The sequence below is a fragment of the Gymnogyps californianus genome, chromosome 2 (assembly GCF_018139145.2).
Source record: "Gymnogyps californianus isolate 813 chromosome 2, ASM1813914v2, whole genome shotgun sequence".
NCBI lineage: Eukaryota > Metazoa > Chordata > Aves > Accipitriformes > Cathartidae > Gymnogyps > Gymnogyps californianus.
Window position 1 is genome coordinate 20,192,527 of NC_059472.1, and position 23,522 is coordinate 20,216,048.

A 23,522-nucleotide genomic window follows, 5' to 3' on the forward strand; every position below is an offset into this window, starting at 1 on the left:
CCTGAAGCCATCTGGTGTTCCACACTTATCTTCTGTCATGAAGTCCTACTTTAATCCCCAAAGGTGTCAAAGCAAATAGCTTCTGCTAAGGTTGACAGTATGTGTGTTCAAGAATACAGAAAACACCGATTCGCTCAGTTTCTCTCTACTTCCTCCTGCTTTAGAGATTTTATGAGCAAGATGTTTCATTTTTTTAGGACATCTTAAAGCAATAACAGAAATACCTTTAGTTTAAAAAGAGATCAGAAGATCACTACCAGAAAATGTCCACCTGCAATTCACAAAGCTCACTATTATAAAGATGCATTCCACTTTTTAATCTGCCTTTATTTATATTTTGAAAGCTGGGGAAAAATTGAATCTTAACTTTGCACTTAGTGTCATGGAAGAGGGGTCCCCTTACCCTTACTGTAGCTGGATCCGACTGAGCACATGGACCCGCTGAGGTGGAAAGTGCTACAGGGCCGGGTTGTCTTTGTACAGTTGTGTAGATGTTCAGTTACACATACACATCAGCACCAGCTTTATTTTGTGTTTCTTGTTTTTTCTGTTCAGGTACTACAGATTTCCTGTTTCCCTTGGAGACTTTCTGTATTGATATGCATTTTTCACAGATGCTCAGAAAGCTCAAGTAAGAGTTTTTGGGGGTCAGCCTCACCTGACTCATGTAACATTTAGAGTGTAGATGTAGAGTCCTTGTATGGACTTCCTTTAGAGTCAACAAAGGCACTTTTGTCGAGTTGTCTTAGGATGAGGTGAATTGCATCTGCAAATACCTTTTTTCTCCATATTATCTGTTAAATGGTGATGATATTAGTGCTGCTATTTATATGATCAGTATCTACATTGGGACAGATTAATTTTATATTCTTGTTTTTTAAAACTAACTAAATAACAATATTAATTCCAAATTGTCATGATTTAAAAATAAAAGTATTTTCAAACCTTGCTCAGGCAAGAATACCTTAATTTCTAAGTTATACTGTATCATAAAATGCAACAAAGTGTATTAGGTAGGATCAAGCCAGGCTGTGGTCTAATAGAGATTCAATACTGAAATAAATAAATTTCAATGTGCAGCATTTGAAATTTGTGTCAATGGGAAAATATTTAAATTCTTTAAAACAGAATTGGAGATTCCCATATTTTATCCCTATTAACTTGTTGATGGTCACAGCAGGAGGTCAATGTTTATTAGTACTGAAAAACAAATATTTTAAGTACATATTTTTACATTTAAATTCTTGATTGTTAATATTGAAATCAATTACCCACCCTCATTCCTACAGTATATGTCAGTGCCAAGTCCCTCTTCACTCTGCTTTGTGAAAATGGTATTATTCACTCACACCAAAGATATTACAGTGGATATCAGCATATATAAACCAACTAACAACACTGTCGGTGTCACCCAAATGGCTTGTTAGTGAAAAATTTCTTTGCATGCATACCATTCTTCAGCTGGAAACACTAAATGCACATTAGGGTGCCTGTGTGGAAAAATATAAATCAATTAAAGAAATATGGACACTAGAAATATTAACAAAACCAGTGGCTTAATCTCTCTTGTAGCAGTTCATGAAAGAATTCTTTAGTTCTCATCTCAGTGAATGGCTGGTTACTTACAAAATTGCTGTCTCAAGCAGAAACTCTTAAGGAACTATATTGCAGCTGGATAATTAAGGGTCTTTATCTCTTTGTAAATGGGCCATAAGGCATTCTATTTCAGCTCACTAATGAGGACCATTTTATGGTATTCCTAAGTGATGTCTTTCAAATGCACAGTGAATCGAAGTATTATTGTTGTTACCAGTCACTAAGGCTGGATTTATTGGGAAACAAACTTGATAACTGTTGATAATTTATTAGGTAGTAAATAATTATGCCCTGGAGAGAGTGAAAGCTCACTATGTTAATGTCGTTTTCCAAGACTGAGTCAATTCCTGCAGCACTACAGGAGGGAAATTCTGCTTTAAATGATTTATTTAATAAGTAGTTGGATAGCTTGAGTGCACTTGCTATGCAATTGTTTGCCTTTCTTACTTCAGACTCTTAGAGGGTGTGTGGGAGGGAAAAGCAATATTCTGTTAGCTGCTAAAACATTTCTGTAAATGTTAATATGTGAGGCATCTAAATTGGCTACACCTTTTCTCTTTCCTCCCCACCTTAAAAATACGGATCTGAAATTCTTGTATGTAATGAACCTTAGCATTCCTAACGAATCTGAGACTGGACTAGTTCCTAGGCTGGCAGAATCATCATAGCCATACTAACTGCATTTCAGCATGGCCTGGTAGTTATGCTGGATTGTACTTAAGAGAGGTTTGCACATCCATTTGGGCCTCTCACATGCAGTAAGTGGTATGCATGCAGCCACGAAGGGCTACAGGTTGATGGCAAAGGGGCTATTTTTGCTTTTGTCATTGCTCCTTGGAAACAAATTCCTTCTACTTCTCCATCCAGTCTAGTGACTCTAGGGTCACAGGATGAATCAGGTCATTGAGCTGCTCCAGTGGAATAACAAACCTATGTAACAAACAAAGAAACAAAACAACAACAACAGCAAAACAACCAAGCAAGCAAACAAAACCCCCAAGCCTGCCTCCCCCCTGCCCCCCCTACACCAAACCAAAACAATTTCTGCTAGATCTATTAGCTGATTCATTCTTCGGCTATGGAGGCAGTCTACAGCCAACAGAAATGGGAAGAGCAGCACCACTCCTTTAAGTGACACCCTGCCATTGCACTGAGTTTTGGGTTATGACTAAGTGCTCCCTTAGACATTAAAAATATGCATGTGTGTGTGTATATACATTTACTTATACTGTCATAAATTCTGAACACTTAAATGAAGGCCAGCATTTTCCAGTCTAATCATTCAGCAGATGAGCATGCCTGAGGAAGGAATTCTAGAGTTCTGTTTTCTCCCACCTTCTAAAATACCCATGCAAGTTCAAGGTAAGCTCCCAAGGAAATCTTGAATGAAAGACACAGGAGGTGCTACTTGCCTATTAATGGTCAAAATGAAAATAGTGTTTTATAAATAATTACAAAGGAACAGAAAAAAAATCAGAAAAAATTGTACCACTGTATAATTCATGATGTGCTCAAATACTGTATAAAATATTGGACCCCACATCTCAAAAAAAAAAAAAAAGAATGAAAATGAACAAAAGATGGAAAAAGCTTCAAAGGCAGATGATCAAAGATGTCAAATAGCATCCATTAAGCATATTAGAGATACTTCAGGCAGTGTAAAAGATAATAGAAGGAGAAAGCAGTAGAAATTGTAGGTGGCTTGTAGAGCATGAATGCAGAATTACTGACACTTTCAGCTAAGAATGAAGGGTCACCAGCTGAAATACACTGGTTAAAAGCTAACAATGGGAGATTGTCCTTCATGTGGTACGTATATGGAGTTCCTTGGTATGGGATACTGCGAATGATTAAAATTCATGTGATTTCATAAAAACCACTGGAGAAATTAATGGAAGAAAATACTTTCAAAGCCTATTAAATACACAGATATTATATCTGGCAGAGGAAGTGCCTATGCTGTAAATTCCTGAATATGCTTGCCTACTCTGATGCTGTTCTCCAGTCATCTGCTTTGGACATCTGTTCCTACTGAAGACTCTTTTTTGGGCCAGGAGTTAGCCCAGTCCTTGCAAAACTTTGGGGTCCTCTTGGGGAGGGAAAGGCCTAAAGGAAAAAGAAAATAAGGAGAAAATAAGTAATTACGAGGGTGCAAGCAAAGAAGAAAACAGAAGAACAGTGAGGGTTAAAAGATCAAGTCTGGTGAGGAAGCCCCATGGCTTCTAGAGCCTCTGATGCTGGAGATGGGACACTGGAGAGGCTGGAGCGGCGATGTAATCTGGTAAAGCCACTCTCATAACTTCATTTGGGATTAATGGGAGCCTTGACAATAAAGTTTTATAAACTAGAATCTGCAAATTTATAATCTATAAACTTGATTATGGAGCAATAGTTCCCAGAACAGAAATATTTTATTCCAGCAGATCAAAATGAACTTTTTTTTTTCCAGTTTGCCTTTGGCCAGCTCTTTTTGTCAGATTCAGAGCAATCTCACAAAGAAATATTACTTTGAAAAGCATTTTAGTGAATGTATACTTTACTGGAAGGAAAATGTACGTCCAAACTCCAGTCGTAAACTTTCTCTCACCTCCCTAATAAACAAACGTGAGTACACAAGCATGCACAAACAATGACTTATCTGAGAAGACTGCTGGACTCCAAGATATCCAGAAGCAGCTTTCATGTTAATATCTGGCCCCGCCTTTTTTTTTAAGATGATATTCAGACTTTGTAAAGATGAAAATAAAACATAGTATTAATACAGGAGGAAATAAAGTTGACATTGGAGAAAGTTTTGAATCAGGTGGTGGTAGTTTGTCTTTATAATAATTTAGAATTGGGTACTAAGTGCATATAAGTTCACATTTAAAACTTTTACTTAACTAGATGCGTAAAAAGTTCCTGATGTTTTATCAATAATAAGTAACTGCAGTATTTTTTTAACTTCATACATCTCAGTGGATTGTAATTTTCTAATTCTTTTTCACATTGGCTATATTGGGTGTCGGTGCTAGCTTTAATAATCCAGAAATACTTTTTAGAAAGAAAAAACACATAGTATGTATTATATACCTGAACAAACTAGAATCCAGGAAATGCACTTTTCAAGTCCTTTTTTGACAGGGACACAAATGTACTTTTATATGGCTATCATTTTAGTTTGTAGGCAACACTGTGGTTATCTGGAGACCATATTTGACTTGAAGTCAGCCTCCAGGTTTGTGCCTTCCCCTGTGGTTTGTGTAATATTTGCAGCACAACTGTGTTGTCACAGGGTTGTCTTGTTGCAGGGAATAGTTAGACGTCACAACCACCTATTAGGTTGCAGTTTAATATTAGTTCTCAAGTGGAGGTTGGTATATGCAAGACTAGGCCACTGAAACAACAGACTTTACCTCTGGCTGTAAGTCAGCAAAAACTGAGTGGCTGTAACTCTTTGCATATTTTTCCTTCTCAAAACAAAAATAATCTTCACCCTTTCTCTGTCAGATCTGTTTGTGGTTCCTGCTGCTAAGTCTGGGAACATATATACATGTGTGGACCATGTTCCAGGCCTCCTCACTGGGGATATTTGACTGACATCCTTTTGATAACATTAGCAACTGTTCCTGATTTGATTCTTCGCGAGCCAGTCACTATTTGCCATCATAACTGGAACTGTGGTGGTGCACAGCAGCTGCACCCAAATGGCTGGGAAAGAGATCAGAGATACAGGGTCTCTTATAGAAATGTAGGTTTCCCCACCATGTGTCTGGAACCATGACAAGATCAAGGGAAAATTTATTTGCAGTCTGGATCTAGACAGAAACTGCCATTTGGTAGTCCTTGAATGACCCTGTCCTGGAATGCTACAACTGTAAGTAAAACCCATCAATTTACGACCTCCTCCTTTTTGATTTTTTAGAAGCTGCTCATCTGGGGACAGAAATTTCCACCTCAGATGCTTTTGATAGAGCAGCTAAAATTTAGGTCGATTGAAATTGTCAATAAGATATGGAGAGAGACTTTTCCTTTCTGGCTTCAAAAGCATGAAGAATTTTTTTAAGTATCTTTTAGTATGTATAGTAATTATTAAGTCCTATAAGAAAATTAGATTTGTGTAAATAAAACATTAAACCAATGAAAATATAATAATTCACTAAGACACTACAGAAATCTCTGCATATCTGTCCAAATAAGTCACTATCATGCAAAAAAACCAACAGCTGCCTTTCATTTGCTGGCAGTATCACTAAAGGACGTAAGACTCTAGTGATTAACGAGTCACAACTGATTTCACAAACATGGCAGTTCAGATCTTAAATAATTTAGTAAATATGAATGTGATTTTATTGATTCAGTCAACATAATCAACTGCAATTTAACATTCTTTATTGCTTACAGACAAACTGCACTATTCATTCACCAAATATCTGACGGAGACTTGAAAAGCAATGAGATAATGACTTCATTTTCTCAAAAACAATCAGAAATCTTAATTTAAAAAATCAAGTATATTATTTTTTAAATCTTTTTTCTAGTAGAGATGAGATTAGATAATTTTCATACAGCTACGAAAAAAGATAGATATTGTATGTTTTAAATTTCATATTCCTAGAGGAGAACTTTAGATTACTAAATATTTCAGAAGCTATTTATTCTTAGTAGTCAGTTTGTGTTTCTTTAAACCCAGGCAGAAAAGCAGGCATCCTTCATTTGTGATAGCAGTTAGGAACTAGTAAACTCATTTACTATTGACTTGTTTTCATAACTGATAGCAGAAAAATAGTCTCACCCTACACAGAGGCACACACAACTAACAATCAGTTAAGGGATTTCCCTGGCTATTGTTTTGGGAAAAGGCCCTACATATCTGAGCTCTCTCATTTGCAAGCACCAGTAACCCTTTCTAAGAAAACTGAAGAGGCTACAACCTCAGGTGCCAACCCTGGCTTTCTACTGAAAGTTAATACTCTGTTGGTAGGAGCAGCGGAACAGCTGCTCAGCCCTGGCAGTTCACAGCCTACATGTCAGCAGAAACCTCATTGATGTGGGTTCCTGTTCCTCCACATGTCTGCAGAGCAGTTGCACTGCCAGGGCTGTTGCATCTACATGGGAGCAGCCATCTGATAGAGCTCTGGGCAGTTATGGATGGTACCTGCTGTATTGCCTGGACTCAAATCATCATCCAAGGCATCGAGGAAAAGAAACAGCTGGAAGACTGATAACTGAAAGAAATAATTCATGAAGTAGGGAAGCACAGGTAGCGTAGCCCAAGGAGAAAGTTATTGGGCTAAAAATTAACCAAAAGACTTTTGACAGTGCAATGAAAGAAGAATTTATTTCTCTTGTTAATTCTCCTTCTGTTTAGGAAAGCAGGATTTTCCACATAGGCATCATTGCTTCAAAGGAGCATGACTTCATCACCAGTTTATTCATCCAGAAAAGGCAATCAAAAAAACCCTCCAGGGGTCCAAATTTTGGCTAAGCATTCAGGTTTAAAAAATAATAATATTATTTTGCTTGACATAGACTTGTCTTTTTCTTCAGGTACACAAAACTTTGGCGTAAGCATTGTGTTTGAAAATATTTAAACTAACATTAGAAATCTGTGTAAAATCAATTAAGATCTTGAAGCTGAACAAAGAAATGTAATGGCTATGTATTTTGTTTTAGAACTACTTTCTTTGAGCCTTGTTACTTTTTTTTAAATTTATTTACACATCTACCATATGTGAGCCAATGCATCATTCAGGAACTTCACTTAATGTATAAAGGATTCAAGGTCTATGTAATGTTATAGAAAAAACAGTCTGGAGCTATAGTAGGTAGAAGTGGTTTGGAAATTGTATGGAATATTAAGTTAGAAAAACAATAGCAAACCTTAGAAAAAACATATTTTACCCTAAAAGAACATTACCAGTTACATTCCTGAGGATTAATTTTCTGATAACTTTGGGCTGTTCTTGCAAATTAAAGTCTGATGTATTAAGAAAATCTAAACTTTGTGCTGGTCATGCTTAATATACTGTGCTGCAAACTGTAATAGCTGAGCTTTTCTTCCAGTGGGAGCACCAGCTCCTGAGAGAGGGTTGAGAGGCACCCAAGGAAAGCCATCTTCTCCTGGCTACAGGGGTTCACTGAATAAAACCCCCTGCTGCAAATGAAGGGTATTGGGTTGCTCAGTCCATAAGAAATTAACACATCTGCTGTCTGTGATCTCAGGTATTTCAGCTGTCTGATACTGAGAGGAAGGATGGAAGGAACTGGGCATATCTATGGCATCTATCTGTCCTTGTCACCTTCATCTCTTACATCAACAGCAGTTTTATTGTGTTTTTTTCTAGTCTTTAATCATGAGGAAAAAATTTATTTCTAAGTATGCTTCCTAGAGATCCATCTCCTTAGAAAATTATTTTCAAATCTAATTCTAATTACTCTGAAATTAAAATCTTACCTTGTTTAAAATTTAAATAATATGAACTTTAGGATATACTCATGATTTTTTTGTCTAACTTTCAGTTAAAATGGAACCAAATTCAAATTTCCTTGATTGACTCTTAAGTAGTTATTTCCAAGTGGTTTTCAATGTGTGTTAAATAGAGGTAAGATAATCTCTCTACATATAGATATTAAAATAGAAGTACTTTAAGACTCAAGGAAATGAACACTCTGCCTCTGCACAACTAAATACATTTTTTAGACAAGAGAGGCTGATATCTGCAGTTGAAACAACAGCATTAGAGAAATTCAGGCCAGGAAGAGTGGATCTAATCTAAAGCCCCCTGAAATCATTGAGAAGCTTTGCTTTAACTCCTCTAGGCTTTGGCTCCAACCCCAAGTAATTATTCAAGTTGGACTTTGGCCACTGATACTAACACCATCTGCTTACAGGAAAGTACCATGAAATCTTTAATTAACATAAATCATGAAGGCCTCAGTTCTATGTCTTATCTAAAAAATGGCACCTTTGAGAGTGCACTGTTGATTCATACCTTGCTGAGGACCTCGTTCCCTGCCATCTCACGGGAAAGTGTGTCATCTACTGCATTGCTAGCACTACCTTTTTCAAATATGGCCAAGTTTCAAAACCATTGATTTTCCAGTTGAAGTTCATATGCGAGTATATGAACCACGTTTTATTTTTATTGATGATGTTGGATAAAAATAATAAATATGCAGCAAATATATGGAAAGGAAGAAGTAAAGGGGTTTTGTTTGCTAAAATCAAATATTAAAAGAACAAAATAAAACACTTAAAAGGGAGAAAAGAATATGATATGTGTAAAATGCCTACCTAGAGAGCAGGATAGTCTTACAGTTCAGGATTGGATTTCTCCCTATTTTTCTATTTTCACCTTTTCACAAAATTACTGCGGTAAAATATTTAACCTTTCTCTTCCTCAGTTTCCCCATCTGTGAAGTGGTATTGAAGCCAATTGATCTGGCAGGAATTTTCCATCCTAAAATACTGCTTTGAGGTGTTCAAAGGGGAGATAGTATACCAAGCTACAAAGCCTTGGCATTATTGCATACCATCCTATGGCCTGGATAGTCCCACATGCTGTGCAAGGCCTTTGCTTTTTTGCATACCATTGTCATTAAGCACCAGTTTTGCAGCACAGGCCTCTTCATTGAGAGTGAATATGGCGTAGTCCCTTTTGTACCTATAACTCACACTTTCAAGCCAAAAATGAAAAAGATGTGTCTGTCACCAGACAACGAGTGTGTCTGGAGGACTTAAATATTGTTTCCTTATTGTAGGGATTAATGAAGTGCTGGTCCAGGCCCTGCACAGCACTTAAGGACATCTTTAACTTTAAGAATCTGAGTAGACTGATGGATTTCCATGGGAATACTGATGTGCTTAAAGTATGTGTTGTTGGAATGAAGTCATATCCTTCAGTATCGTGTGGGGTCACGCTACTTTTGTTTGTGAAAGTGAAGGAACACTCTCAGATGTTACTCCTTCTACAGGGAATCTCCTGGTTGTTCAAGACTGGGATCCTCAAACATCTTGCCCTCCTGATTTCTCAGCCCAGACTCACATATGTGGTCTGTTTGCAATATACAGGATCAAGATCTGCACTGCTGTTCTAACATTAATTGTTTTCCTGTTCTGAGCCAAAAATAAATTCAGTAAATCATGACTCTAAACAACTGACTTCAGTAGCACTGATTTTTCTTCTTTTTTCCACTAATTGTATCTAGCAACTTTTATGTATGTAGACATGAAAATCATTAAATAATTCTCTGTCAAAAAAATAAACTTAAGCAAACAGCTCCCTTGCCCCAAGCCCCTAGGCTGTCAAAAGGCAGTACCTCATGGAGGAAGGGCACAATCTCTCTCCTTCCAGGGTCCTGCATTGCTGTCTTAGGTGAGCATCTGTGTCTGATCACAACACTGAACAAGTTTTCCACCTCCATGTGCCATCTCTGGGGCATTCTTTGGCAACCTCCCAGGTACAGCTTGAGTCAGAGGCAACACCTGCAGTTGCACAGACCTTTGCACTCAAAAGGAATGCACTGTGTTCACCTCTCAGTAGACAGGATGCTCTGTTTAGCTATTTGCATCATGACTTCTGCTGGTGCCTACTCTGCCATCTGTCTGAAAGTTTCATACTAGTTCTTTAATAGAATTTGCCAAAGGCACTAACTGTGTAAGGACCATAGCACAGTTATTACTGTGTATGTTTAAAAGGAATACAGTGTGCAAAAGTGGACTTCCTTGATACAGAAATGCTTGATTGCTGTTGTAACTTATGTTATCACGTTTTTTGTTTTGCAGTTTTACTAAAGAACGCAAAAAAGGAAGAAGAAAAGCCTTTCAGAGACTGTGCAGATGTATACCAATCTGGTTTTAACAAAAGTGGGGTCTACACGATTTATATTAACAATGTGTCGGATCCTAAAAAGGTAAAGTAAATACTTATTTATTTTCTTGTTTGTTAATATGATGTTGCTCTGCCTTAAAAGAGCATTTGGAACCTTTATTGAAGTTCTCATTCTGCAAAATGTTGTACTGGTATAAATCAGCTGGGCTATATTCAGTCTTGAAAAAAATACAACAGAGTGAAGAAAATGATAAACTGTATTAGTCCAGACCTTCTTTCTCACTGACAGAGAATCCTTCCTGAGTTCCAACATACATTCAATAGTTGACTCACTTCCTCCCACTTGGCAAGTTCAGTTGAATCAGACTATGGCTGCAAATAAATCTGCGATAAAGTTTAGAAGAGAATTAGTAAGGTGCTATAATGACGAAGCTGATGGGGGGGATTATCTGGTAGCACAGGGAAAGAAATAGCAGAATGAGTAGCTTTTAAAGATAAAGATTTACAAAAATCCTGCTTCTCTTGTAGAGAGCAGGGAAGAGTGGTTTTGGCTGTAAAGAACACAACATGCTGAATATTAGCACTGTTTGAAACGATGAAGCATGTATAATCCTGTCCTTCTCAAAAAAGACCCTTGGGAGGTTTTTTTTTTAAGAAAATGAAACATTAGTCTGTAAAGGACACTGGTTTTTTGGAAGGCTTTTGTTGCTAAGGTACCTGAGTCAGTTGAAGCTAGGAACATGACAGAATAACCTAAGCCTAACTTACATGTGGAGGAATGCTGGCTGTCCCTCTGATGGGGCACTATTGGGAGCAGCCCCCAACAAGGCGCTAAAGGCTGATTACCTGGGAGAGGAAAATACAGTAGTGTCCAGAAAGTGGGCCAAACAGGAGGGAGGGAACCACATCTGCCTGGTGGATTTATTCTTACTGCAGTAAAGTGGTGACCCAGCAAACAGAAAAAGGCAATAACAAATATTACCAATGTTATTGCCTGTAGTCATTTTATGATGACATTAAGATATGTAAAACTTATTTCTAAACTGAATTTAGTTTTACTAGAGGCCTTTGGAAGCCTGTAAATGTCAAGATGTTATAGTTTACTAAGGAATTAGAGTTCATTAAACCATGAGTAGAATTGGGGGGAGAGAGTGCTTTAGGCAAAGATCAGTCTAACTCTGGTGAATGTGAATGGAAAAATAATTGACATGACTTAAAATACAGAGACCCCTTTAAGCATTACTGAACAGGACAAGAACCATAAAAGCAGTTCTGCAGAAGCTGTTCCACTCAAAACAGAGATGTAACATCAAAGTCCAAATTGCATGTACAAATTGGCAGTGGCTTTTCTTAGCCTTATTAAAGTTCGTAAACCATTCCCAGAAGCTGGGTTGCAATGAAAAACAATGGTTACCTGAAAGCACTGTGGCACTGATGCTTCTGGTATATTTAGCTTAAACCTACTTCACTGGTAATATAAGGACAGTGACACTATGGAAGCCACCCTGCGTTTCTGCGATATCCCTGTTTGTAGATGCTGCTATCAATCAATACAGGCAGCACAACTCAGCCAGTATCATTGCATTATTGTTTCCTGGAGGCTTCGCGTGCATGTGCACGCATGCGCCCATGTGTGAGAGAGAGACAGAGCACGTTGAGGGTGTTTCTGCTACCACCTGTTTCTGTCTTGCCCTAGCAATAACACAGCAAGAGCTGATCCCAAGCGCGTTCGTGTTAGTCAAGTGAGGAGTGTGATTGCTTTAGCAGATGTTTTTTCAGACATTAAGGTCGTATTAACAGTCTGCAAGGTAGTGCTGTGCAGAGATAGCTGAACTAACTCCAGCTGAGATATCTTCAAAACCGCATCAATGCAGCACTGTGCCAGGACTAGTTAGCCCAGAGGTAGAGAGGTAGCACCACGCTGACACAGTTAGATTGCTCTGGGACCCAAGCTAATATCCTGATAGGTACTCCATGGAGACATACCCGCTTGTTTAAAGCCAGCTGAGTTAACTGAATTACCACAGTGCAATGCACAACTCTGACATATCTTAAGAGGCCTAATATATTGTTACCTTCTCACATATAATACTAGCAGCCACTGGCGACTGTCTCATTTATAGTAATTTTATACTTCAGGTCACAAAAATATACCTTCATTTCATTTTATATTTCCTAAGGGATATTTAATAGAATCCTGACATTCAATAGAAAATATCCCTTTGTCATATATACAAATGTTACTGTCAGTTCTAGTTTTTCACTCGTTTTACCTTCATATATTCATAGAAAATTATCCTCTGTGCTTACAACTCCATACCATTTATATGCCTCATTTTTATATACTTACAAATTCAGATTGCAATTTTTCTTTCATGTTCTTAGCTTCAACAGTTCATTAATTTGGTTCATTAGTCTTCCAGCCCTGTATCAAAAATTAGTGATTCATTTCTGTTTAAAAGGATCTTAATAATATTCCATATTTTTGAGATGGGAAGAGAAAATATAGGCTTAAAATATTAAGCTAATTAATTGGCTTACTTTGATGTGTGTGTGTGCAACGCCTGATGGTGTTAACAGATGATTGTCCCTAGGCCATAGTGAGAGCAAAGGGAAGAAGAGTCCTCTCAGTCCCCTGCAGAGGTGGGGTCAGCTACAGGGGAAGCAGAGGCTGCTGATGAGCAGAGGAGCAGTGAAAGTGAGGTTGTCACCATTTTGGAGCTGAAGGAACCGTGTCACCTTCAGGAGCTGAAGTAGGCCGGGGGACTGGTCTGAGTGCACACAGAAACTCCTTATCTCCCCTTAGATCAATGTATTTGACTCTGTTACTGTCTCCTCTAATGCCCTCACAAGCATGACTTCTACCAACTTCTGGGTGCACTGCACTGAAAACGTAATGTTATTAATTGCTAGCGGGGTCTATATATCTGGGTCTTCATGGCTCTGCAAAACCAATTGCCACTGTTGCCATGAATGCAGCCCTCACTCCTTCCCCTCTTCTTTCTGTCTGTGGACTTCCTACCAAATTGGTGTCGATGGTCTCTCTGAGCATATCTGCCAGAATTTTAACCCATTAAATGTATGCTAGACCCATGTACTGTGGAAACTGTTGTACCGACATGGTTACCTTCAGGCTTGGTTTCTGCATAGCAGAGACACATTCCCTGAATCTCAGATGGGTGGTCTTGAGCTTGTTGCTCCATGCCAACAATGTAGACTTGCGATGTCTTAGTGTGCATGCACTTAATACGCAGTATGTGGTAATCTCTCTCCTTTTGTTTACTTTAAAATTGGGTTTATCTCTAAATGATTATTATGCAGTTTATAATAATTTAGTCCATAAAGCTAAAATATGTATAAATAATCCCATATATGTCTTTTTGGAGCTTGAGTATTTTTACCCATGCATTTAAGGAAGGGCAAGAATGCAATGCTTTGGATGTTCTTTCAATCTAAATCAGATTATTTTATCGATGATAAACTCAGAATCTAGAGATGCATACAAATTCAAAGTCACTTTTCTTCATCCTTTTCTTTTCTGGTAGAGGGTTAAATATCAGAACATGTTAAAACGTGTTTAATGGCTGAGTGCCTTGACCTTGTCTGGGACAGAAGCCAGTCCAGGACATTTGTTGGCTAGAGCTATGCACACTGAACATCTATAATCAGCTTGGCACTCCTGTTAATACGGCAGGTGTTTGCGTCTACCACCGTGGAAAGTGCCAGACCACACAATGATGGCTAGTGAATAATGTGCTGCTGGTAAATCTTTCTTTCACTGTGCAGTTTTCTCTTTTAATTTGTTATATTATTCAGAAAACATCAAAGTCTTTTTATAGATATTTTATTATATTTTAGTATGAAAACCCCATCATTTGTTTGTGTGCGTCTTTAAAATGAGTAGTCTTAATACAGTTGAGGATTTAATGCTTTAAAAATTGGCAGTGGATTCATGGGAGCTTGAAATGACTTATAAGGAAAGTAAATTCATCATTTAGAAATTCTCACTGTAAATCAAACTAAAGAAATTAAATCCTGTAGATAAATGTTTTGACTCTCAGTGTCGTCCCTGAAGGAGGAATAGGGCCAAAATGTTTGTCTAGCAAATTGTGGGTTTTCTTGTGGTTACCCTAAATCAAGTTCACGTTTGCACTGTTCGATATTCTGTTTCCTTCCTATACCTACACAGGGACCTCACTTGGCATGCCTGGAGCAAATTAAAACAAAAGCACTTGCACAGGATTACTGTGACGATGCTTATGAGTAGGAAAGATTTGGAATTGCTTTGCCTGAGGGCAGAATATGTTTCTCTAGTCAACTGAGGGACAAATTTTTATTTAACTCAATTGGATAGTAACCTTCAATTTGGCAAAGCAACTTAAAGCTTTAAATTACCGACCACTGCTGAATGTATTGACTCTTGTTGATGTGAATGCCAAAAGCTAAGCTGATGGGTGACACCTCTTCAACCCTCTTACATACTGACATCTTACTTAAAAAGAGGGATATAACTATACAAGAGCACAGACAAATGAAATTTAGGATAGTTGCAGTACCAATATGGCACGAATGAGTACATGGGAATGAAAATCAGGAAAGTTTGCTTGAATGAGTAGCACTGAGAAACTTAGTCAGATCTTAAAATCAAGTGTTGTACAAGAATAGGAACAAAAATGAATACTATTACTTGCCACATACCAAGAAAAGTGAATGGATAAGCAGTATTTGCATTTTTTCGTCGTTTATCTTTTATGTTTTTGAAAGGATAATGTGAGAAGAGTGAAAAATGAGTGAAAATTATATGTCCATGTTGATTATTACATGGATTATTTAAGATTGTTAACAGATTTCAGTTGATGCAATATTCTAACATCAAACTTCAACAAAATTGTCAAATTGTTAAATTATCCTTAATATACAGAATCTCAGTATCTAAGTTAGAATTTCATTAGTGCAATGATGGCAGGGTATGATCTTACATGTTCAGTATAGGTCTTAACTTCTGAGCTTGTCCCACAGACCTCTGTTCTTGAGCTTGTTGCTATCTATGTCCTCTGTCAGCTGTAAGGCAGCTTAGACTGAGATCAACTGTTTCTGTTTTGGGACACTGCCTGGCACACTGTAGGTAACATTACAATACAAAGCAAAACAGAATAATCTCCTCTGTGCTACATTTTGGACTCCTTGAATGGGTATTTTCTGTAAGAATTCCTGAAGATTCTTAGACAGAATGACACTCTGCTTAAAGCTATAGAAAACGTTATTATCACTGAAAGAAATACTCGTTTGTTAAGAGGAAGGGAGTGGTTTCAGGGGCACTGCAGAGAAAATAGAAAAGGAGCATGGAGGGAATGTGATAAGGAAAGCTGAGGATGCAGAGGGGGATGACGGGGAGGTGTTCTTGGGTAATGTACTGAAAGAACAGGACACATCACTGGGAGAATTACACTGAACATAAGGAGAGCTCCAGTTGTAATCAAGCGATTGAGGATACCATCCAGGACATAGGGCATAAATCATAGGAAAACAGGCTTCCTTAGTTCCATTATTCACAAATATTATTTTTCCCCCTAAGATGACAGGATTCCAATGCAAGTTTGTTTTATTGTGGTTTTTTCTGTTTTGTTTTGTTTGGTTGGTTTTTTTTTTTTATTACTGCATAGGTCTTTTGCAATATGGAAATTGCTGGAGGAGGATGGACGGTTATACAGCACCGAGAAGATGGGAGTCTGGATTTTCAAAAAAGCTGGAAAGAATACAAAATGGTAAGGTGAAAAATGTGGAATAACTGTACAGTTCATAAACGTGTTAGATTTCAAATAGTACTCCCTATTGTCTTAAGCAAAGAGTTCTGCCTATAGAGATGTGGTGTGGTCCTGCAGTCTTTTATGAGCTACCTTTTGTCATGTCCGTTACTTTTGAAAATCATAATATTCTTTTTACTCAATTAGTTGAGTATTATTTCCCATGATTTAGGGTTTCTTTCAGATCAGTTACTGAGATTAAAATGAGGTCAGGCCCAGGCACATGCACTAAAGAATGTTGCTGTCTGTCCCTCTGAAGTTTTGACATGCTGGGACATTAAGGGGTAATAGACATGTGATGATGTTCCTAATGCATGGATGTTTTCAGCTGAGGGGAACTCCTTCTCCAAGGAGCACTTGGAGCATCTCACATAGGCATGAATAGTTTTACTGGGGTTTATCCCAAGTCATACAACACCTCTGCCAATCAAGCTAATGTACTGGAAATGTTGATACTTCAAATAGGATTAAAAGAAAATAAATAACTTACCAAATTACAGATGACATGACTTAGCAGGCTATTTTCCCTTTGCCAACTCAAAAAAATTTTACTCCAATCTAAATAACTTCCGAGTTTTTTCATTCGCTGCCTGATCAAACTTTCTGATGGAGCTCCTTTCTCTGAGTCCCTGAGGACTGGCTTGGATTTCAATGACATTCCCAGTGAAGTTTTCAGAACTGTGTTATCAGCCTGGAAGAGGAAAATCTTTTTTCCAACAGTTTTCAAAAAGCACTAAATGAAGAGAGCATTTAAAATGTTTAAAAATAAAAGCAAGTTCAGTTCAGTAAAAATTTCTATGGGAAAAAGTTCTGTTACAGAACTTATCATTTCAGAAATAAATATAGTATCAGATTATTGAACCAAAATATCATTTTGGATTTTATGGATGCTTTATTTTCAATATTTTTATATTACTTGAAAATATAAATTATAGGGGTAAAAACTAACCAGTTGGGTCAGACCTCTGCTACTATGGATAACCAGAGGATGTAATCTGTTTCATAATATATGTGAAGTAAAAATAATATTAAAATGACAAATAGATATTTTTGAATGGATTTGCAAAATTGGAAATATTTTTTTAGAATTCATAAGTTTTAATTTAGCAGGAAACTTGAAAACTTTTTTACTTTATTTTGGTTCAGAGTCAAATAAAATATAAAACATCCATTTATTTCGAGGGAATCAAAATTTGAAGATTCTATCAGTTCTGCTTATGAGGAAATTAGAATTTGTATGTGCAACCTAAGTCATTCTCTACATATGGGCTGTTTTAATTTGTACATACCATATAAATTATTGAGATTTACTCAGTTTTTCTCTCCTGCGCTTCTTCTTAGACCGTTTAATAAAAACAGCCCTTCCTTTTAAAGTTTTCCCATGTGGGCTTTTTTCATATATATTCCTTCACTTAGTCAAACATTTTCCTCAAATTTTCCTTTACAACAGTGTGAACCTATTCAGGATTAGATTATGTTGGTTTTGTCTAGTTCAAGCAGTCTGAATTAATTTTGTTTCTCTTTAGGAATGCCATAGTCTTCTAAGAGATCATTTACTTCTACCAAATAAAAAGAATCTGTTTTGGACTTTTACTGATAGCTATCCTATAAGTAAGTCACAAGAAAAGATGGGATTTAGGCCTGTCTCTGCTTCTATGAACCATTTCACCAAAGTAACTAGCTTAGGCCCCCTTCTGTGATTATTTTATATCACCAAATGTTGAATGATAGAGGCTGGTGGATGCTCTGTGGATTACTGGAATATGTGACTGTCTGATCTTCAAGGCAATGACACCGCTGACTTAATTCCCTCATTGTTCAGAGAGGGTGCACGGTGTCTATTGGATCATATCCCCCCTCCTTCTTGACGCATCTACCTCGTGTTTCTTCCAATGGAAACCGGGTAGTGTGGTGGGGGACACAATGGTACTTGGTCTTACTTGGAGTGGTTGAACTTAATATGTGTTCTCTCAGCCCATAGTTCAGATACAGCTTTCCAGATTTTCTAAGACATTCTTGTTGTGCTTGTATCTCACTAGGGCCCCAAATCTAACAGAAATAAACAACATCATAATAATATAATAACAGCAATAATAAGTCACTGGGGCTTCTTTTAGTTTCAGTGCATTTAGTTCTTATTGGAAACGAATCTGGAAAACTGTTGGAATTACTCAGTTACAAGCAAGTACTGATTGCCAGCTTCTAAGCTGGACAGGGATTCAGGCCACCAACCTGCAGTACTGCTAGTGCCCTCACAAGTTATTGGCTGTTCCAGTTTTTGGAGGCCATTGCATGTTTTCTCTGACTCTAAGCTGAGATCCTTGCAGCAGGTAACTTGGAAAGGGTGCACATGGAGTATCCTCTGCAAAGGTGAGTGACAGCACTGCTGGGCTACAGGAGTCACCTGACAACAATGAGGCAGTCATTGTCTTTGATTCAGTTTCATGCTGGTGCCGTCAGCTTACATGGATATACTTCAATTCCTGTTCAATATCTTTTCCAGACACCAACACAGAAAACAGGTTAAGAGAGAGATAAAGTAGCCATAAATCTTTTGAAAGTAGGAAATATACAACTCCATCCGTACATAAATTGCCACAAAGTCAGTGATACTACAGTAATAGTGGTACTAACTTTTTCTCCTTGTTCTTTTGGCTGCATTTCCACTGGTGTCCAGTCTCCACTCTGGAAAATAAAGTTACACTTTCTTTGGTATCTAAAACAATAGTTAATGAATACAAAACCTTTTGTGCAGATTCATTGTTATGCAAGATTAGTTATGCCATCTTCTTCCTTAGTGGCATATGTGCTTACCAGTATCGTTCAGTTTTGTTATTAGTCTTATGCCATGCAGTGTAATTTGTGCCTTTGCCTCTAAGAACTCGTTTCTGACTACAAAATCTCTTGGGCCATTTCAGTTTTGTACATTCAATACTAATTGGAAGAAATTCAGAGGAAACCCTGTGAGTTCATCCTCCCATCCTTTTCTTATCAATATCTACTACCTCTGTTCTTTCACATTTTGCGATGGGTTTTCCATTATACTATTTGCTGCTTATCAGAAAAATTTGAAGTGGAGCAACAAATAATTTCTTTAACAACAGCAGCTAAGATCACCCTGAAGCAGGTTTCAATCATTTTTCATATTTCCTTGCCTGAGGAGGGAATGTAAAACACTATTAGAATTCTGACCTCTAGAAGGGGAATATAATTTAAAAAAATATTGCTTACCATCTGCAAACCTGAGCTGCTTTTAGAAGGGGGATTTCCACAAGCTTACTTTCTAAGACACAGTTTCTGGCATTTATTAGGCAGTCATTAGCAATAATCAAATCCAAGCAAATGATTAGCTCGTGCTAACTTGGCTATCAAGACTTCTTGCTCAATTTTCAGCTTTTCAGTTCTTGGATGAATGCACCTTTCCCAGTTACTGCCTCCATTTTTGCCAAATTAGGTGATGGAGTGTTGGATTCCCTATTCTCTAGCCTTTTAGCATATCTAGTTTAATAATTCCCATGAATTTCACAGAAGTTATTCCATACTCAACAGCCCAAAGTTCACTATCAGTTTCCTAGGGGGGCTTCTTGGGGGTCAAATCTATTGGGGGCTTCCTCAGACCTTTAAAATTATTTTCTTACTTTCTGTCATTGGAGAAAGACTCTCAACAGGTATTCGAAATTGCGTGCCTTGGCCAGCCCACAACAATCCTTTTCCTAGCCAGTTCTTTTTCCTGCATGTCAGTATTTAATTGTACTGCATGCCTTTATTGCTACAGTATTGCTATTTTCCTTTCTCTGATGAAAGCAAGCTATCACTTTTTTAATCATTCATAATGTCATGAGCTGGATTAGGATCACTTGTGCATATTAGACTCACAGCTGAATTTCTAAGCTTTATGGCAACCACCTCCTACCTTCCCGACCAGCAACTGCTTTTTCTTTTGGTTCTTTGAGGCAAGAATGACATTCAGCGGTAAATTCCACATCCCCTTAATCTCATGTTCCTGATTAACATCTAAGAGTCCAACACCAGTTCAGTGCTTAAAACAAGTCTGCTGCCAACTTATCTCAGAAGTCATCACTAGCATTTGTGTGCGCCTGAAAAGCACATCTACAACCCCACTTCCCTTTCTGTTGGGGTTTCTTTTCTTTTCTCCTTAAAGCTGTTGGATCAAATTGATGACTAGCTTCATAGTGCCAATATGGTATGATGCCAGAGCAGGATAATTTATGCTCTTCCATGGCTTAAATTCTGCAGCACAGAGCTGGACCACAGAGATGGTTACCAGAACTTTCCCAGGAAGTATTTCTGGATGCAGTTCTAGTGGCCATTTACATTACGTTATCTGGAATAGTCTGACTTTCCTCTGAGCCTCTGTAAATTTTAACTAGTCTAACAAGTCTGGTGATCCATGTCTTCCGCTTACCTAAAAGACAGCTGAACACATCTTCGGACTGTAAGTCTTTGATTTCCTTCTAGGCATGACGTTTCTTACCCTTTTTGATATACTTCCTACAGTTCACCTCTGTGAGTAAACTCTGGTTTGGACATAGGTCCACCCGTTTCCTGGAAGACCTTCTAGTTCGTGACAATCAGGTTGCTGGTCACCTCATGTTTTCACCTCACCAGTCCTTGCAAGTCCTACAGACTGCAAGTTGTGTATTTGGGCATCTAGATCTACCTGAATTATTCATAACAAGAGCTACCATTCCAACAAAGATTTTATCTCTTAGCACCATCTTTCAGTTCATTCTGAAAACTTCCAGATGTTACTTACATTTAATTTTTATTTGCAAAGTGTCCAGCTCCTGTTTTAGAATGTGGTCTCCTAATTCCTTTTACGGTCTCCATCTGTTTTAAGTCTTATTTTAATTTCTCTTTTGAAAGTTTCAGTTCCAGTTTTCAGTTTTGTTATCATTCTTTCTGTCCACCTTTCCTGTCTCTAAATTCTAACATTTTGTTTGTTCCATATTGCTTCAGTAGCAATACTAACTTGCACTTTTTTTTTCTTTTTCAAAATAGGTCCTCACCACAATTAACACTGTGTTTGACCTGAGCAAAGAGGCAAAAACTCAAGCTGTTGTACTGTTCCCTTTTGGAACGTTAATTGGTGATGGATATTTCTCTGTTGCAGTTTTGTCCATTTACAAAGAGTGTGCAGACTCTTTTTTCTCCCCAAACACTTGAAGAATCGAACAACCACAGACAGAGCTCCAACCCCTTCCAGTCACATTAGATTACGTTCATCACTTTCTTTTTCAAGTGAGAGGCTGACTGCGTAAAAATGCACAAGGCGCATTTTTAAATAGTTTGTGTAAGCTTCATGATTCTTGTTCCACTATTTTAGTGGAAAACAACTTCAGATGTGTTTTTTTTAAAACAAAAATTACATAAACCATATGGCTTGGCTGAGGAGAATGTTCTTGACAGAAAAAATAAATTTGCTCATAATTTGAAGGCTCATATTGTGGAAACAATATCCTTCATAATTCTCGGTTTTGTTAAAGCTAGTTATTCTGAATTAATTTTAAATCCTTTTCTGGATTACAAGTATTTAAGCTATGTTATGCATTGATATGACCACAAAATCTTCACACTTCTTGCATTCACAGTAGTCTGATATTATTGATACATTTGCCATATTCCTGTGTTCTTTAAAAGAGAAATCAAATACTATCAAACAACTCTAAAGATGGTAATACTGCTCTTTCTGTGACTATTCCACATTAAATGAGTTTTTCAAAAGCTCATTTTTTGGATTGTCATTCATGCTAAATTTTTCCCTTTAGACTAAAGAAAAGAGATTACTGGGAGCTAAAACATATATTCCACTGCAAGCATATGATGCAGCTCCCTGGGTTCACAGGATGTCAAGTACTGAAATGGCCGTTGAAACTAACTTCACCTAACTTCTGTTAGGGAGATTTAGAAAGATGCTGCTGTTGTTCACAGGAATTAAAACACTCGTCAGCTTTTCAGGTAACGATTTGTAATTTTGACAGGAATTTAAAATTAGGAAACCTTTATCATCATGTGGAAAATGTACATGCCCATCCTAGCTAGAGATTCCTAGCTACCAACAGACCTGTGGTTTTATGACAGTAAGAGGTTTCCTCCATTGATTTGGCTTGAGCTACATTCAAGTCATCTACTTTTTGGTCACAAACAGTAACTCAAAGAAATATAAGCAAAGTAACAAAATATTACACTTCATGTACATATGGTCAGATACGTAAACCTTAAAAGTATGATTGTTGATTGATCTCATATGGACATAAATTTTCACCTTCACTGTTATTACCCCCAAATTGTGTGGCTATGAAGGATCCCCCCAAGGGCAAAGATATACAGCTGCTCCTGATAATTAGCTAATTGGATTTTATAATAAGAACCTGTGTCTTCCTTCCAACAAGAGTTTTTGTGTTTCCGTATTTTGCACAAGAGGGATCCAGTGGATGGGGATCCTACTCCTATTTGACTCAGCTCCTTCTTTCTCAACTCCTAGGCCATACCTGTACTAGCACACTGAACAGGGCCATGGCCTGTGTGTGAACACAGTCTTGTGACACAAGATCCTCATCACTAAATTTTAGTGGAGTTTTGGTCTGACTCAAATAACATTCTACAAATAATGCCCAAGCAGTCAGGGGTAACAGGCCATTCTCAAATGGCAGTTTGCACAGGGCTGCCTTGTTTTCAGAGCTGAGAAGGTTTTACTGTTAGGACATGGGTTATTCTGGTTTGCTTTCTTCTGCTTAGCAGAGCAGTAGGGGCTGTTCAGAGCACTCTTCACAGCTTCTCCTTCCCCCTGTGGCTTAGTGAAACAGTTCTGAGGGAAAGAATTGTTGGTTCAAAGAACACGGGGAGGCATTTTCAAGATAACCTGGGAATAGGAAAGGAATACAGAAAGTTTTGTGGAAAGAGGAGAGCCTTCAAAACGCTGTCTGTACTACATCCATCCATCTAGCTGGCTAGCTGGAGGTGTATCCCATAATTTCTTCTGCAGAAACAGCTTCACGTTCTTTCCCTGTCAGTAGCGTGAAGAATTTTATAAACATGCCTTGCAATATCAGCATGATCTTTCCTGCAAAAATGAAGGATTGGAGGACAGGATGGACCTGTGAGAAAGGCAAAAACTAGAGAATGTATGTCCTTGGAAAAGACAGAAGGCATGTTGCTTCTGTACTGTAAACAAACAAGACAGGTAGGGAGTGGTGGTGGTGTTGAATTGTTATGTGGCAGGAATAAGCTTATGAGAGTGAGTTATGAGTACAAGGGGATAAAAAAGGCACACTTCAGATGTGAATAA

At 37.7% G+C, this 23,522-nt stretch overlaps 1 protein-coding gene across 1 annotated transcript in view; it reads left to right on the plus strand.

Moving 5' to 3' along the window:
• ANGPT1 (angiopoietin 1) overlaps positions 1-23,522 on the plus strand; it is a 162,385-nt gene that overhangs the window by 92,678 nt on the left and 46,185 nt on the right. The window contains exons 5-6 of the mRNA XM_050891999.1: positions 10,364-10,491; positions 16,073-16,174. Of these exons, the coding sequence (XP_050747956.1) occupies positions 10,364-10,491; positions 16,073-16,174 (230 nt within the window). The remainder of the gene's footprint in view (positions 1-10,363; positions 10,492-16,072; positions 16,175-23,522) is intronic.